This window comes from Clarias gariepinus, chromosome 2 (assembly GCF_024256425.1).
Source record: "Clarias gariepinus isolate MV-2021 ecotype Netherlands chromosome 2, CGAR_prim_01v2, whole genome shotgun sequence".
Taxonomy (NCBI): Eukaryota; Metazoa; Chordata; class Actinopteri; order Siluriformes; family Clariidae; genus Clarias; species Clarias gariepinus.
The window spans coordinates 12,845,250-12,859,081 of record NC_071101.1 but is presented as its reverse complement, the minus strand read 5'-3'; the positions used below and the strand labels follow the sequence as shown (position 1 = coordinate 12,859,081).

The window sequence follows — 13,832 nt, the reverse complement described above, 5'->3', positions numbered from 1 at the left end:
CAAATTTTATTCTTTATGGTAAGAGACATTTTATTTCCCAGTAGTTTGAAAGCAGACAAAATCGATCTACAGTACATGCTCTGATTGAAATATATATTATATTGAACTTTTATTTAATTGTTATTGTATACACACCCAAATTCTGTTATATTAGAATTGACTGCTTTACAACATCTCTGCCAGAACAATACACTAAACACAATCTCCAGGTTGCTCACTTTTTTTATTTCCAATTTTTTTTGTTGAATATATCAAAAGCTTTTTTTTTCCATCACATATTTCACATGAAATCAGAGCCAGTCAGACCAACATACATAGGCATAATTTACATAAATAGATACATACTCAGCTTTAAACCATAAAGCACAAAGTGATTAAATGCCCCAGAGCATTTAATTCACTGAAGTTTTAGGGCAAATTATTTCTTCGTTTCTGGACATCATGAAGAGAGAGGTTGCCCATAAGACAACTGTCTGCAATCCCCAGGTATTAAAAACATATGTTAAAGTGTTCCAATAAGAAAACAGGATCACACTTTTCATAATTTGTCCAGAATTAGATTAATTTTAAAACTTTTGCCATTTTTGCAATATACATAAAGAACTGAGACACACCAAAAATAAATTAACAAAATAACTCCTCAACCGTTATTAACCAAACGGAAAAAAAAAAAAAAAAAAGATTATATGCTCTATTATATTCTTTTATACATACAAAAAAAGTTTTGGATGGAAATGAAAAATATCAAAAGACTATAACAGAAGAAGCAGAATTCATTCAATGGCATTTTAAACTGTCCAGGTGGATAAGATGGGCAAAACTGTAAGGTCATCAGCTAAGCCTTTCCTCCTCATCAAGTATGGCAAATGGGAAATTTAATGCATAAAACTGTTAACGACAGGTACACTTCGTAGCAATCATTTCTTCATATTCTTTATATGCAATAGAACCATCATTTTCAATGGTCAAAACACTTAGAGGGTCATATTCAGATGGAACACAAGAAGGTCTGGGCACGGAGGAGTCCAGCTTCTCATAAATAATGTTCTGTACCATTGTGTGCACTGGCGAGCCATAGGTATGACCCACAACTCGAGGACAGATGCCTTTGCAGTACCTGGGGTTGTACTTGGACGGCGCTATGATCCAGTGATCTAGTCTGAGCTGAGAGAAGCTCACGCGGAAGTCATAGAGGTCACAGTCATCTGTGGAGTGTTCGAATTGGGACAGTGGTCCACTTTCAGTGCTCGACTTTAAGGGCTGAATTGTGTTTGGAGCACTCCTTCGATCTCTCCACTTCAACATATGGATACTAGATCTGTAATACTGGCTCTGCATATTCTCACCCCAATGGTTTGATCGGATTTCCCCCAGCCTGGTGTGTGTGGAACCTCTCTGATAGGCCACCTCGCTGGTGTCATTTAGGTAGAGCAGTAGAGATGGTGCCATGTGTGTGAGCTCCACAAGGCTTTTGGAAGTGTGATGTCCTGGTTCGTTATCCAGGCAGGTGAGGTTGATTAGTAGGTGGATGTCCTTTTTGTGACCCTGGATGAGAGGGTGGAGGAAGGGGGTCACATCCACCTCCACCCATTTGTGGTGGCTGGCTCTGTTGAGTCGGAAGTGGAAACTGATAGGTGAGACAGAGTGCTGTGAACTAGGAGTGTTGAGACACATGCGCTCGTCAGATGGTGTTTGTTCCTTCATGTACAGGTAGCAGTGAGAGGTGAGTGAGGCTGCATGGTTGTGGTCCAAGGAGTAGAGCAAAACCGATTTTAGCAGCTGTTCCTGGGCTCGTACGCGGGTCAGACTGTAGGAAATGTCCTGCATTAAAAACTCTGTAGGAGAAAATGCACACTTGAGATACAAACCCTTGCTTGAATAAAATTCTTACAAGAAACTAAATAGGTTTTGTGGAGTCTCCTCCCGACAAAAAGAAAACATTTTTAATGTAACTAAAACTTCTAATTTGAAATGCCCAAATAGGAACAGTCAAAGTGAGGAAGAAGGATTACTTTTTCAAATTTGAAGACATTCGGGATAAACAAGATATGATTTGTAAGAGGCAAATTTAGTTATCTTGGAAAACCCTGTTTATAAACACACAATATTTATATTGAAATATTTATGATGCATTATGATTCTGGTGCTGGTTTGTTGGCTGCTCACTTATTGAGGTTATTTCTGTGAAAATTGTCATTTCTAGCCATTTCTTTTTTTGTATTCTAAGCCACACAGCGACCTATGAAACATTCAAGCACAAAATCCATCTAACTTAAGGCATGAACCAGTGAGAAACAGGTGCAGATGATCAGGCCAGTGATTAGTATGCTGAATGCTGAGTGGTTAGAACAGACGAGAGGGGAAATAAGGTTGCTGCTGAGGTTGTAACATAGCCCATTTTTAAAGTGTATCTAGGCACTTTGCAGCCTGTCACAGTAAAACCTTTGTTCCCATTTCTTTATTTAAATCTGCGTCATTTTATTTAACTGAATATACATAAATGTCAACACTCTACTGTAAATTCCAGAATGCAGTGTAGTTTTAGAGATGTACTTACGACAGAACATACACAACAACTCAGGGAAAACTCAACAACTTGGGAATCAAAATGACACGTGAGCGGGCTAGGCATACTAAAAGACTAAAGTGCTGCATCACTATCTGTAGGTCGAGATGAAATGAGAGTACCACTATTATAGGGAAGGCAAATGACATTAATAATACATTTTTATTTATTTATTTATTTAATGCACTTTATACACAAGGCAAATACATAAAGTGCTACAAATTATTTTAAACCTGGGCTGGGAGTCTATCCCAGGATACTTGGAGCATGAGGTGTAGTACACCTGGACAGGGTGCCAATTGCAGGGCACACACATACACACGTTTATTCACAAGCTACAGGCTATTGGAAATGCCAATTAGTCTAACCTGTGTTTCTTTGGACTGTGGGAGGAAACCCACCTAGCAAGAGGAAAACATGTGAACTCCATGCATCAAACTTGTACCCTGTTGGTACAACATGACAGTAATCACTAAGCCACCATGTCACCCGTTTTTACTATAATATAAATTTTATAATATTCATGTGATTTCAGAAAGCAAACAATTTTTTATACTTTACAAAAAAATATTTATATAAAAAAAACAAAACATAAAATTACTACAGGCAATTTGACCAAAAACCTCTATTGACCAAGTGGCACAAGTGAAAACAGCTATAATTAAACTATTTTAGTGCTTTAAAGCAACAGAACCTATATATTTGGAAAGCGGTCAAAACATTTATTTGACAGGGGGTTTAGGGGGTCCCACCTAAGAATTCCAAACCTGTCCCCAAAATATAAACAACCCACAAACTCTGTGACTGCTGTAAATGCACCCACAAGACTCTTGTATGAGGACTCAAATGTTGTAATAACCATTAAACATTAAATGCCTAATATTTAGCCTACTGTCCTTGACCAAAAATGTATGGATTGGCCAAATGTACATAAGTGGCATTTCTCACAGTTATTAGAGTGCTGAATCTGTTACAGAAGACAGCCTCACTATATACGTATGTATCACTTTTTACCACTGGATGGCAGTATTCTGTTACCCAGAGACCAACCTCAACTGTAGTTATTTCCAGAAAGAAATGAGTTTATGCCTTGCAGTTGCTGCTGCAAGCTTCCTCAGGCCCTCAGGTGAAAGAATCCTAGTTAATCCTAGAAATTACCTTTTCCCTGGGCTGGATCACACAATGTCTTCATATAGCCATGGCCAAAAGTTTTGAGAATGAAACAAATATTTTCACAAAGTCTGCTGCCTGAGTGTTTTTAGATATTTTTGTCAGATATCACTATGGTATACTGAAGTATAATCACAAGCATTTCATAAGTGTCAAAAGTTTTTATATTTTTAGAATTGCATCAAGTTTGTGCAAAGAGTTAGTATTTGCAGTGGTGACCCTTTCTTTTTCAAAACTGACACAGGACTGAAGGTAATTTTACCTTCTTTTTTTTTCTCTGGACAAGCTTTTTTTCCGGATAACCCAAACAAGGGATTACTTGTGTAATCTGCCCATGTATGAAGTTAACGGCAGTCTGTCCCTGATGTTTTTCTCCTGAAGAGAAGTGGAATCTGCCCAACTTGAAATGTATGAAGTCGAGCACCACCATAATTCCTGTTTCATGTCAACAATACAGTACCTGGAGACCATTTGTGTATGAGGTTGCTTCTAAGCCTAGGGAGTGGGCTCACAACAGGAATAAAGAATGGTACAACAACATCATCTGAAAGCAACTTCTCTCAAACATCCAAAAACAGTTTGGTAATGAACAAAGGCTTTTCCAGCATGATGGAGCACCGTGTCATAAGGCAAAAGTGATCACCAAGTACCTCGGGTAACAAAAGATCGAAACTCACCAGACCTTAATCCCATTGAGAACTTGTGGTCAATCCTCAAGAGGGGGCTGGACAATAATAATAATAATAAATCTGACAAAATCCAAGGATTTATTATGCAAGACTGGGCTGCCATCAGTCATGATGTGGCCCAGAAGTTGATTGACAGCATGACCAGGTGAATTGAGGAGGTCTTAAAAAAAAGAAGGGTCAACATTGCAAATATCATGTCAATAAAAGCTTGAAATGAAATGCTTGTAATTATACCTCCGAACAAAACACTGAAGCAGCAGACTTCTAACTAAAAAGTAATACTTGTGTCATTCTGTGGTGTGGTGTGGTGTGGTGTGTTTGTACCTCCACACTGATCCAGACACTCCTGCCTCGCTGTGATCAGCCGCACCGTGTTGTAAAGGTGGGACGCCTCGTGGCTCCTCTCGTGCTTCGCAGACAGTTTGTAAAGCCTTTTCATGAATCGGACGTATCTCGAATCGGGTTTGGTTCTCGGGAAATGTGTCCCCCACGGCTCGTGCTCCGATAAGGCTTTCAGTAACGGGCTTAAAATGTTGCCGTGATGCGCTAAGTGCTCGGCGGGTTGAGCTGCCGCTCCGTGGCCCGAGAGTCCCGACACCCCGGCGCACATCATCACGAGCACGAGCGCGTTCAGGTGAAAAACGGCACACGTCTGCTTAACCATGATCCAAAACTGCGTCAGAATGTGAGCGGCACTTGCGGAATTCTCCCCGGGCCATGCACACTTCCGGTCGCGCTTCACCTCGCAGGTGTATGTAATCATCTCGAAGCGGGTGCGCATGGACAGGGTGACGTTTCATCACCAAGGAAAAGAATTCCAGGGATTCAAAAGACACACACACACATGATGTAAAGTTGCATTGGGTTTATATCTTATTTCAGAAAATTACAATAAATAATCACAATAATAATAAAAAAAGTGATGTGTATAAGATGACACACCCCACCCCACCCCCACGTAAATGTGTGTGTGTTTAGGAAGTTTTTAAAAAGTTCCACGACCATTTCCGAACGGTCACGTGACTAGGACTCGGGTAAACCGTGCAAGTTTTACATAAACAGGCGTAATGTGGCACCAAACACCTTTAATTACAATTATTCAGTTTTTGTGCAAATGCAGCCCATCATACACATTGCAAAACAAAAACGTTACTTTACATGCCAGTCTTGTATTTATTTTATAATAAAATCATTTATGTTATGTTTCCGAAATACACAAATTTCCAACAAAAAAAGTATTTTAAATGTATGCCAGTTTTCATAAGCCTCGAAGCCATCATTATCCTGAACTGATACCATGTCTAACTCTTGCATAACCACACAAAACTGAAGACAAAAAATGTCGCCATGGTTACTCAGGGATCTGCAGGAAGCTAAACAAGCAGAAATTTCAACACAATCGGTAAAGCATTAATCAGATATCAGTTCTGCAGAGACAGAGCCCCTTCTTGTTGTTAATTATATACAGTAAGTAGCTATACTGAACTAGTGAACAAGAATCATGATGTGTTTACTGTTTAACATTTTAAAGCTCTTCTGTCACTGATGACGGTATGAAAAAGGCATCTAGATAAAGGCATCTGACAAATACCATAAATGTAAAAAATAATTATTGGTACCATTAACACTATAAAGATAGATTATTGAACAAGAAGGGAATTGGTAGTTTCAGGCACAGTTATACTGTATATGTATATTATCTAAACAGTTACTTTGAATGTTGACATGTGTCTAAAGGTTCTAATGAAGAACTTAAATGGCAAACTGCAATGTGTCCAGGGTAAAGATTTCTATGCAAAACACATTTTTATATATTAGTGAACACAAAGTATGCTTAGCTTTCCTTTCAACTGCATAATTGTGGAGTTGAGAAAGAAAGTTCATTCTTTCACATTCTTTTTTACATTCAAAAACCACATTCCTACAGCCCACACACACAGGCTGACTCGTTCTTTTACTCCAGCACAATTAGTCCATTTTTCTCAGCACATCTCACACTACACAGTCACAAAGTCGCAAAATGAGCAAGTAATCATTCATAAAAAAGATAAACTAGGCAGGTCTTCCACCAAATTATAAAACATAAAAAAATATAAAATAATCAATGTTTAGTCATTAGTTTATTGACAATTAGGCCTACAGGAATCAAGTTGTATAAAATATATGGTACATTTCTTTATTTTTTTCATCTATTTATTTGTTTAGTGCTTTAATCCAAAAGAACTTAAAATTTATAAAACCGGTACAATTTTGTCTGAGGAGTTAAGGGTTAAAGACCTTCCTAATGTTTCATTAGCAGTCCTGGGATCGGAACCCTTAATCATCCAGCACTAGTATACACTACAAAACACAGTTATGGTCCCAGACAGATGTACATAGTTCATAATTTTTTCAATAATGCTATACACAAATAGTACATTATATTAGTTACAATCCATTCGGCAGTAATATCAGTTAAACTTATTTATCATTAATTGATAAATAATAAAATGTGTAGAAATCTGAATAAAAAGCGTAATATTTTATATTAAATCTGCTTGACATTTTTAGGGATATGAGTATAGGGATCTCAAATAATTTAATAACACACTGTACAAACAAATATATATACTGTATATAAAACACAATTTTTATGGATGAAAATGACCTAAAGCAAAGTTAAATAAAAAAAAACATAAGATACCAAAAGCTTAAAATAAAACTGATATTATACTTTATCACATCAAACAGACAGTGGTTTGTGTCTGAAAAGTCTATGCACAGATTACTCACAGCTTGGTGAAATCACTTCAATTTCTTAACTAAATAAATATTAATGCTGCCTGCTGTACCGCCAAATATCACTATAAAGTAAATTAAAAACAGATATGTTCCAGCAGAATATCTATTCAAGTGCATTATTATCTCTATTAATTATTTTTAAATTAACAACAAATTCATTGTAAAGGTCAAGTGCAACAACTCTCACTTGGAGTTTTATTAGTGATAGTGAAAAGGACTGTGATTATAGAGTATAGGGTTGTTCCAGTTATTTATGTGGGATAAAAGACTTTAGGGTGTGTGGTTATTATAAAATAATCAACAATGGGATGGAGGGAAGCTATGTTTTCAGTGTTTGTAAGTTAATGATCTAGAAAACTAGCATAAGAATGTGTTTAGAAAACAACTTTGATTAGGCCATACAGTATATGCCAAAAGCTGTGAAGGGTAATGCCATTACCATATGGAATCCATAATCACATTAGGTTACTATAACAGCATATCACAATATGCCTCACTTCTTTTAAAAAAGTTAATAAAAAAACGCAGCTTGTCATGTTACCAAGAAACATATCTGAAAAAAGTAAAGACTTCGGTCGAAAAGTCTTTCTAAAGTTTAAAAAATGCCTCACTGTTACTAAAACACTGAAACTGGAGACTCCTTCCACAAATGTTAAAAAAAATGTCTCCTTCACAATGATTATATGTTTTTCGTCAGTAAATAACTTTTTTCAGGTTATTATTAATCCTTATTGTAATTAATGTACCATGCAGTGCATCAAACAAATCCCTTTAAATGAGCAAAGGTACATTAACATAAAACCAGTGTTTGAATTACAGGTAGAATTACTATCAGTCCAATCAGATGCATTGCTCTGGTATAAAAGCTAAATATTACTATAAATTAAATTAAAAGCAGCTATGTTAATGCACACATTTATTTCAAGTGCGTAAACATTCATTTGGGCACTTTATTGGTGTTCGTGGTCTAATTTATAGTCTTTTCTGTTGTCTTTCGGTTCATCGCTAATTGAACGGAAGCTTAATCGATGTCTGGATTTCTTTCTATGTCCCATACTCGCTTGAAATAGTTTACTGAATGTGTTGAGGTTTTTAGTCAAATCAGGAAATTGTTGTTCATCTGGACACGAAACAGCACGGTCTCCGAGCAGCTCTCTCACCTCAGCCGACAGGTCTTTATGTAAATACTGGTACGCTTTTTTACCACTGTTGTCACGTATGTTGCAGTTAGCACCATATTCACGCACCAGTAAATTTAAGACTGCTTCGTGGCTATGAATGGCAGCAACATGAAGTGGTGTGTAACCATCATGGCTCTTGATGTTTACATCAACTTTTTGATCAGTGTCAAGAAGTCTGCGCAACATTTTGCTGTTTCCGTGTTTAGCCGCCCAGTGAAGCGCCGTGAAGCCTGATATGAAGTTTCTCTTTCCTGCCAGGTGGCCATCATACAGCAGGAGGCTGTAGATTTGACTCCAGTGTCCCGTTGCTGACTTCACAAGCCAGTCGTGTTCTTGTGGCTGCAGACGTTTTGCAGATGAGTCCTTAGCAACAAAGCCTGGTTTGGCCACTTCGTTTCCTCTTTTCGATCCTGGTAAACTGGGCACTGCAGACTGTCTTCTTTTGCTTCTAGGTGATTTAGTTACATCTTGTTCGTGATTCGGGTAGGGTGAACTTTTGTCAGGTGTTGTCTCCTTCTTGAGTGTTGGAATCTTAAATCTCTGGTGATATTCAGCTATTCTGTGGTCAAGTTCTGAAAGAGGTGGTGATTTAATTGAAACAACAGCAAAAACAGCTCCTTTCCTGGTTTTATCAGTTATATTAAGAACTCGAGTAGTCAAAGAGTCCTCTTGCTTGGATGCAGTGATGGGAGCAAACGCAGCATCACATGGTGCTGATCTAATTTCAAGATTGTTGACTAAATCTTTACAAGTGTTAACATTGCAGTCAGGTGGACTTGTGCAAAACCAGGAATTGTTATTTAAAACATCTGCACGCGTTATAGAGGGAAAGGAGCTCCGTTGTGTTGTGCCTGATGATGATGAGGAGGATGATGATGATGCTATGGAGGACTTTCCTTTATTGATCATCTCTTGATATTTTCTTTTCACGACCACGTATTTGGCGTCATCGAGCCGTTTAACGACAGCCACGTTGTTGATGAAACTCTTAAACAGATCCCTGTTGCGTCTTCTCTCCTCCGGCGCGCTGCAGCTGATGTGCGCCGTGAACGCGCCCACAAGTTCTGCGTTCTTCACTTTCCCGCCGCGCTCCAGTAAAAAGGACAAAACCGCATCCTGCGTCAGTGCCATGTCGATTTCTACTTAATCCTTGAGTAAGATAAAGCCTTTATTCGGCAGATGCAAACGATTCAACCCGTCTTCTCTTTTATCTTTAGGATGTTTTCAGCACCAACCTGCTGCTTCCGGTTCTCCCCAACTTCAGTTTCCTTCCTGGCAAAGTTCGCCGACAGCGTGAGCGCGCATTGAATAGAGCCCCAGGAATGCGCGTTCACAGCTTTGCTTGTTTATTGGTGCAGAATAAATGGTTTTTGAACAGCAACAATTGAAAACGGACACAGCCAGCCATACGTGGTTCTCAGCATTTATATTACTTGTGTAGGAATTTACTGTATATTACAATGAAGAGAAAAAAAAATGAAAATAAAAAGTCTATATATAGCAAATACAATGTCTTGTATAAACATTAAACACAGACCGGGCTGATCCGGTGTAGACGCGGGCGCTAATGAATATTAATGAGCATGCAAATGAAACAGTCACGTGACAGGGAGTGAAAAAAAAAGATTTTTCTTGGCAGATTCCGAAAAAAAAGCTTTTTTTTTTTTTTTTTTTTTTAATCCGAGTTGGCTCTGTGTCCGCTATAATGGTTGTTTTACAAAGCAAACTGTAAAAAGGTCTCAGGTCACGTGATCTCAATGCCCCAGAAGGGCGGTTGGCCCTAATTAGCATACTAAAGAAACCATTTTCATTTTTTAATTATTTTTCTATACATAGATGTGCCAGGCCAAGACAATGATGGCATCACTCTGCATTTTTATGATTATTCTTCCTATTTATTGTGCACTTGTATGGTCTCAATCTTAAACTACAGAAAATTTTGTTTAATTGTTTTTTTTTTTAAATAATTAATCATTTTGAATTTGTGAAAATAGCAGCCAGTAAGTTTAGTGCAAAGCTGGAAATTGTAAGGATAGTTAAATCAGAATCAGAATCAGAACAAGCTTTATTGTCAAGTACGTTTGCATAGACAAGGAATTTGTTTTGGTGACAGAAGCTTCCAGACAAGACAACATAAACAACATAAAACAAAAGAAAACAAAAATGACCAAGAAATGGAATATGATGTGTGGTATTGCAACTATTGCACATAATTTTATTGAACAGTGGAGAGAATATTTAACTGTTCATAAGTGGGGAAAAGTGGGGTTCTTGTGTCTGGCTGTCCTGGTGTTTAGCTCTGGGAAATCTAAAGAATTGCAGTTTGTTTTAAGGCCACACTATGTTTGTCCTGGCGTTTCCTGAAAAGCCGTGCACGATGGTCTGGTTATTTTATTATAGGTAGATAACATAGATAACACTCACTCATTCATCATCTATAACGCTTTATCCTGTATACAGGGTTGCACGGGAGCCTGGAGCCACTTCCAGGAGACTTGGGGCACAAGGCAGGGTACACCCCGGATGGGAGGCCAATCCACACTCATTCACACACTGTGAAATTTGGGGATTAGCCAAATCTGCATGTCTTTGGACTGTGGGAAGAAACCAGAAAAGCACAGGAAGAACATGAAAAATCTACACACACACAAAGGCAGGAATTGAACCCAGACCATGATGATACTAGACGACAGTGCTAACCACTGAACAACTAACCACTAAACAACCGTGCCACATTATTTTCGATAACAATATTGGTTAATTACAGAAAATTGTTTTGCCTTTTTGCATTTTTTTATTAATCCAAAGAAATTAAATTGTGCAAATCAGGAATTGATCATTAGGTCCTCTGTAGCCATAGACACTTACTGTACTTGGAAAAGGTGATGATGATGTTAAGGAGGAGGAGGAGGTGGTACGAGTACCTTATTAAAATAACACCAAACTTTTATTCAGCAGATTAAGCTCTTAGCCCTCCCTTGTTTCAAAAAGTTTTACATAAAAGCACCACTTCTCTTCAAAATAAGATTTTATTTTCACTATCATAACTTTTTTTTTTTAATGCAAGATCAAACATCCAGAGTGGATTAATTAAATACATGCACCCCTTTTTCAAAAACACTTTCTACTGGTGTAATGTGATATTTATAAAAATATTTATGAAATATATCATATGTACAAAAATATGCAATATGTATAATAAATAGAAATCCATTCGTTTAATATATTCATAGTTTATACTGGGGGGACCATGGTGTAGATGCACACGTTTACAAATAGAGACATCGGCATACACAGCGTTTAGCCAAGCTCCACAAGCACATACGCTCTCACGCTGGGCAATCTGAAAATGCTAATCGGGCTTACATTGAAACCACAGTACCCAGAAGAAACCTATCAAGCATGGGGGAACATGCAAACTCCAGCCAGAGACTAGAACACCCAATCCTGGAGGTGCAAAGCAACATTCCTAACCACTAAACCACCATGTCACCGCCATTTTCCATTCTTTCATGATTACACAAAGAAAATGCTCTAAATAATGCATATATGATAGATAGATCGATAGATAGATAGATAGATAGATAGATAGAGATAGATAGATAGAGATAGATAGATAGAATTCTCTATAAAGGTGTCTTTATGCTAGATGAGGACACAATGTTAAAAAAAAAATGAACAGGTGCAACTGATTATTACAAATAAAATTGAGCTCATAATCATTAGCTCATTTATTGATATACTTTGCTGGGTAACATTCATATTCATAAAATGTCAAATCTGTGTATTATAGATCACATTTACTCACAGTTTTAAACAGATTTTACCCTACAAAAAACAGGCAAGGACAGCAATAAATACAGCAGCTCACTGCAGTGAAACACTGGACTAATCGCAGCATTGCTAGCACACAAGTCCTTCATTCCAGTTCGTTCGCTTCATTGGGGCCTTGAAAATCCTTCAAAATAGCATTTTTAGTAAAAAAAAGGCACAGTAACACAACTTTCCTTGCTCGCTCGCTACAGAACTTTAGAATTGGATACATTTCATAAGTTTACTGTTCAAAGAAAAAAAAATCAATCACACATCCCAGACAAAAGTCAATTACTTGAACATTGAAAAGAAATTAACAATTTATAATGTTTTCCCACTCTAATTTAAAGTAGACTTAAATGTCAGTCTCTGTAATTTCTGTAAAATTAATTCTCCGGCACTATAATAGGAAAGTGTAAAAAGTTTTTTTTTTTAATACAGCATTATACAATCCAAACTAGTACTCAACCACCTAATTTTTGCTTCTTTTTTTTCAACTTATTCCAGTAAAACTGTCCCTTAAAGCCTTGCTACTTTATTTAATTGTGACATATACAGTATTGTGCAAAAGTCTTGAGCAACGATTCTTTATATTAAATTACATTCTGTAGATTAAATCAAATAGGAACAAATGTTTTAGCAACAATTTAAGATACAATTTAAACATTGAGTTGAATATGTAACAACCATAGCAGCATTTAGCATCACCAGTATACTAATCACCAGCCTGATCATTTCTTACTGGACCATGCCTTAACTATTCATCAAGATTACATACAAGTAAATCTGGCTCTTTGGAAAGAAAATATGAAAAAATAAGGGGGAGGCTCAAGACTTTTTCACAGTGCTAATTAATTAGTTAACTTTGATAGTCAAAACATCTACTACCATGTTAGTACAAAAAATGGCTAAAGTTAGTACCTTTCCACTGTGAAATTATAAAATAATCATTCCTTTCCATTCTCATGGGCAATATTTTAAAGTTTCCAGACTAGCAGTTTGCTGTAACTTTTTAACATACATCTTTTAAGCCAGAAGCATTCTCGACTAAGTGGAAGTAAAAATCAAGAAAGTCGATCAGCTGCCAATATTGTTCTGTTCATCTAGCGATTCCTTTAGAATTGTTCATTGTTGATTTCATCACCAACTTGTTCTTTTAACGCTATCACCACGTGTTGTCTGTGTAACTTCAAATGAACTTAGAAAGGTTGAATTCTTTAGTAGCTTTCTTCCCAACTACTTTAGTGTAATTAGTGAGTGCTCTTTAGTGTGACTCTCGTAGAAATCAAGTTTAGATTTAGTTCTGCTTCCTTTATGGCAGTTCCTTTATTTCCCCCATATATTATTTTAGTTAGTCTTAAGCCGTGTTTTGGGTTGAGCTATTGGAACAAGTCAGATGATATCTGGTAAAGTGCAGAAAACATTACGAATAAGAAACCAGTAGCACTTAGAATAGCATGGACTCAGTTATTCTATAATTCTTTAAATATCGTTATTGTTACACTGAACACTAGAATAAATAAATAGAATCTGTTTTTTTTTTCAGGGTTTGAGTTTCTAACTTACTCATTAGTAACATCTGTATATATATATATATATATATATACAGATGTATACATACATATATATATA

General features: G+C 36.9%; 2 protein-coding genes across 2 annotated transcripts; both read right to left on the bottom strand.

Annotated features, from left to right (window-relative positions):
- Positions 1-872: 872 nt before the first annotated feature.
- gdf9 (growth differentiation factor 9) lies at positions 873-5,128 on the bottom strand. Its single transcript, XM_053487664.1, has 2 exons — positions 4,750-5,128; positions 873-1,835 (listed from the first exon to the last, which is right to left on the bottom strand). Exons 1-2 carry the CDS (start codon positions 5,087-5,089, stop codon positions 892-894), a joined length of 1,284 nt encoding a protein of 427 aa, XP_053343639.1. The 5' UTR covers positions 5,090-5,128; the 3' UTR covers positions 873-891.
- Positions 5,129-8,034: 2,906 nt separating this feature from the next.
- On the bottom strand, positions 8,035-9,518 carry sowahab (sosondowah ankyrin repeat domain family member Ab). Its single transcript, XM_053491013.1, has one exon. The coding sequence runs from the start codon at positions 9,516-9,518 to the stop codon at positions 8,157-8,159; it is 1,362 nt and encodes a 453-aa protein (XP_053346988.1). The 3' UTR covers positions 8,035-8,156.
- Positions 9,519-13,832: the final 4,314 nt, after the last annotated feature.

Excerpts from the sequence above, each read along its gene's own strand:
- gdf9 (XM_053487664.1), bottom strand. The coding sequence starts at position 5,089 with ATGGTTAAGCAGACGTGTGCCGTTTTTCACCTGAACGCGCTCGTGCTC. Across the intron at positions 1,836-4,749 it reads GTGTCTGGATCAGTGTGGAG|AGTTTTTAATGCAGGACATT; the intron begins GTACAAACACAC and ends TTTCTCCTACAG.
- sowahab (XM_053491013.1), bottom strand. The coding sequence starts at position 9,518 with ATGGCACTGACGCAGGATGCGGTTTTGTCCTTTTTACTGGAGCGCGGC.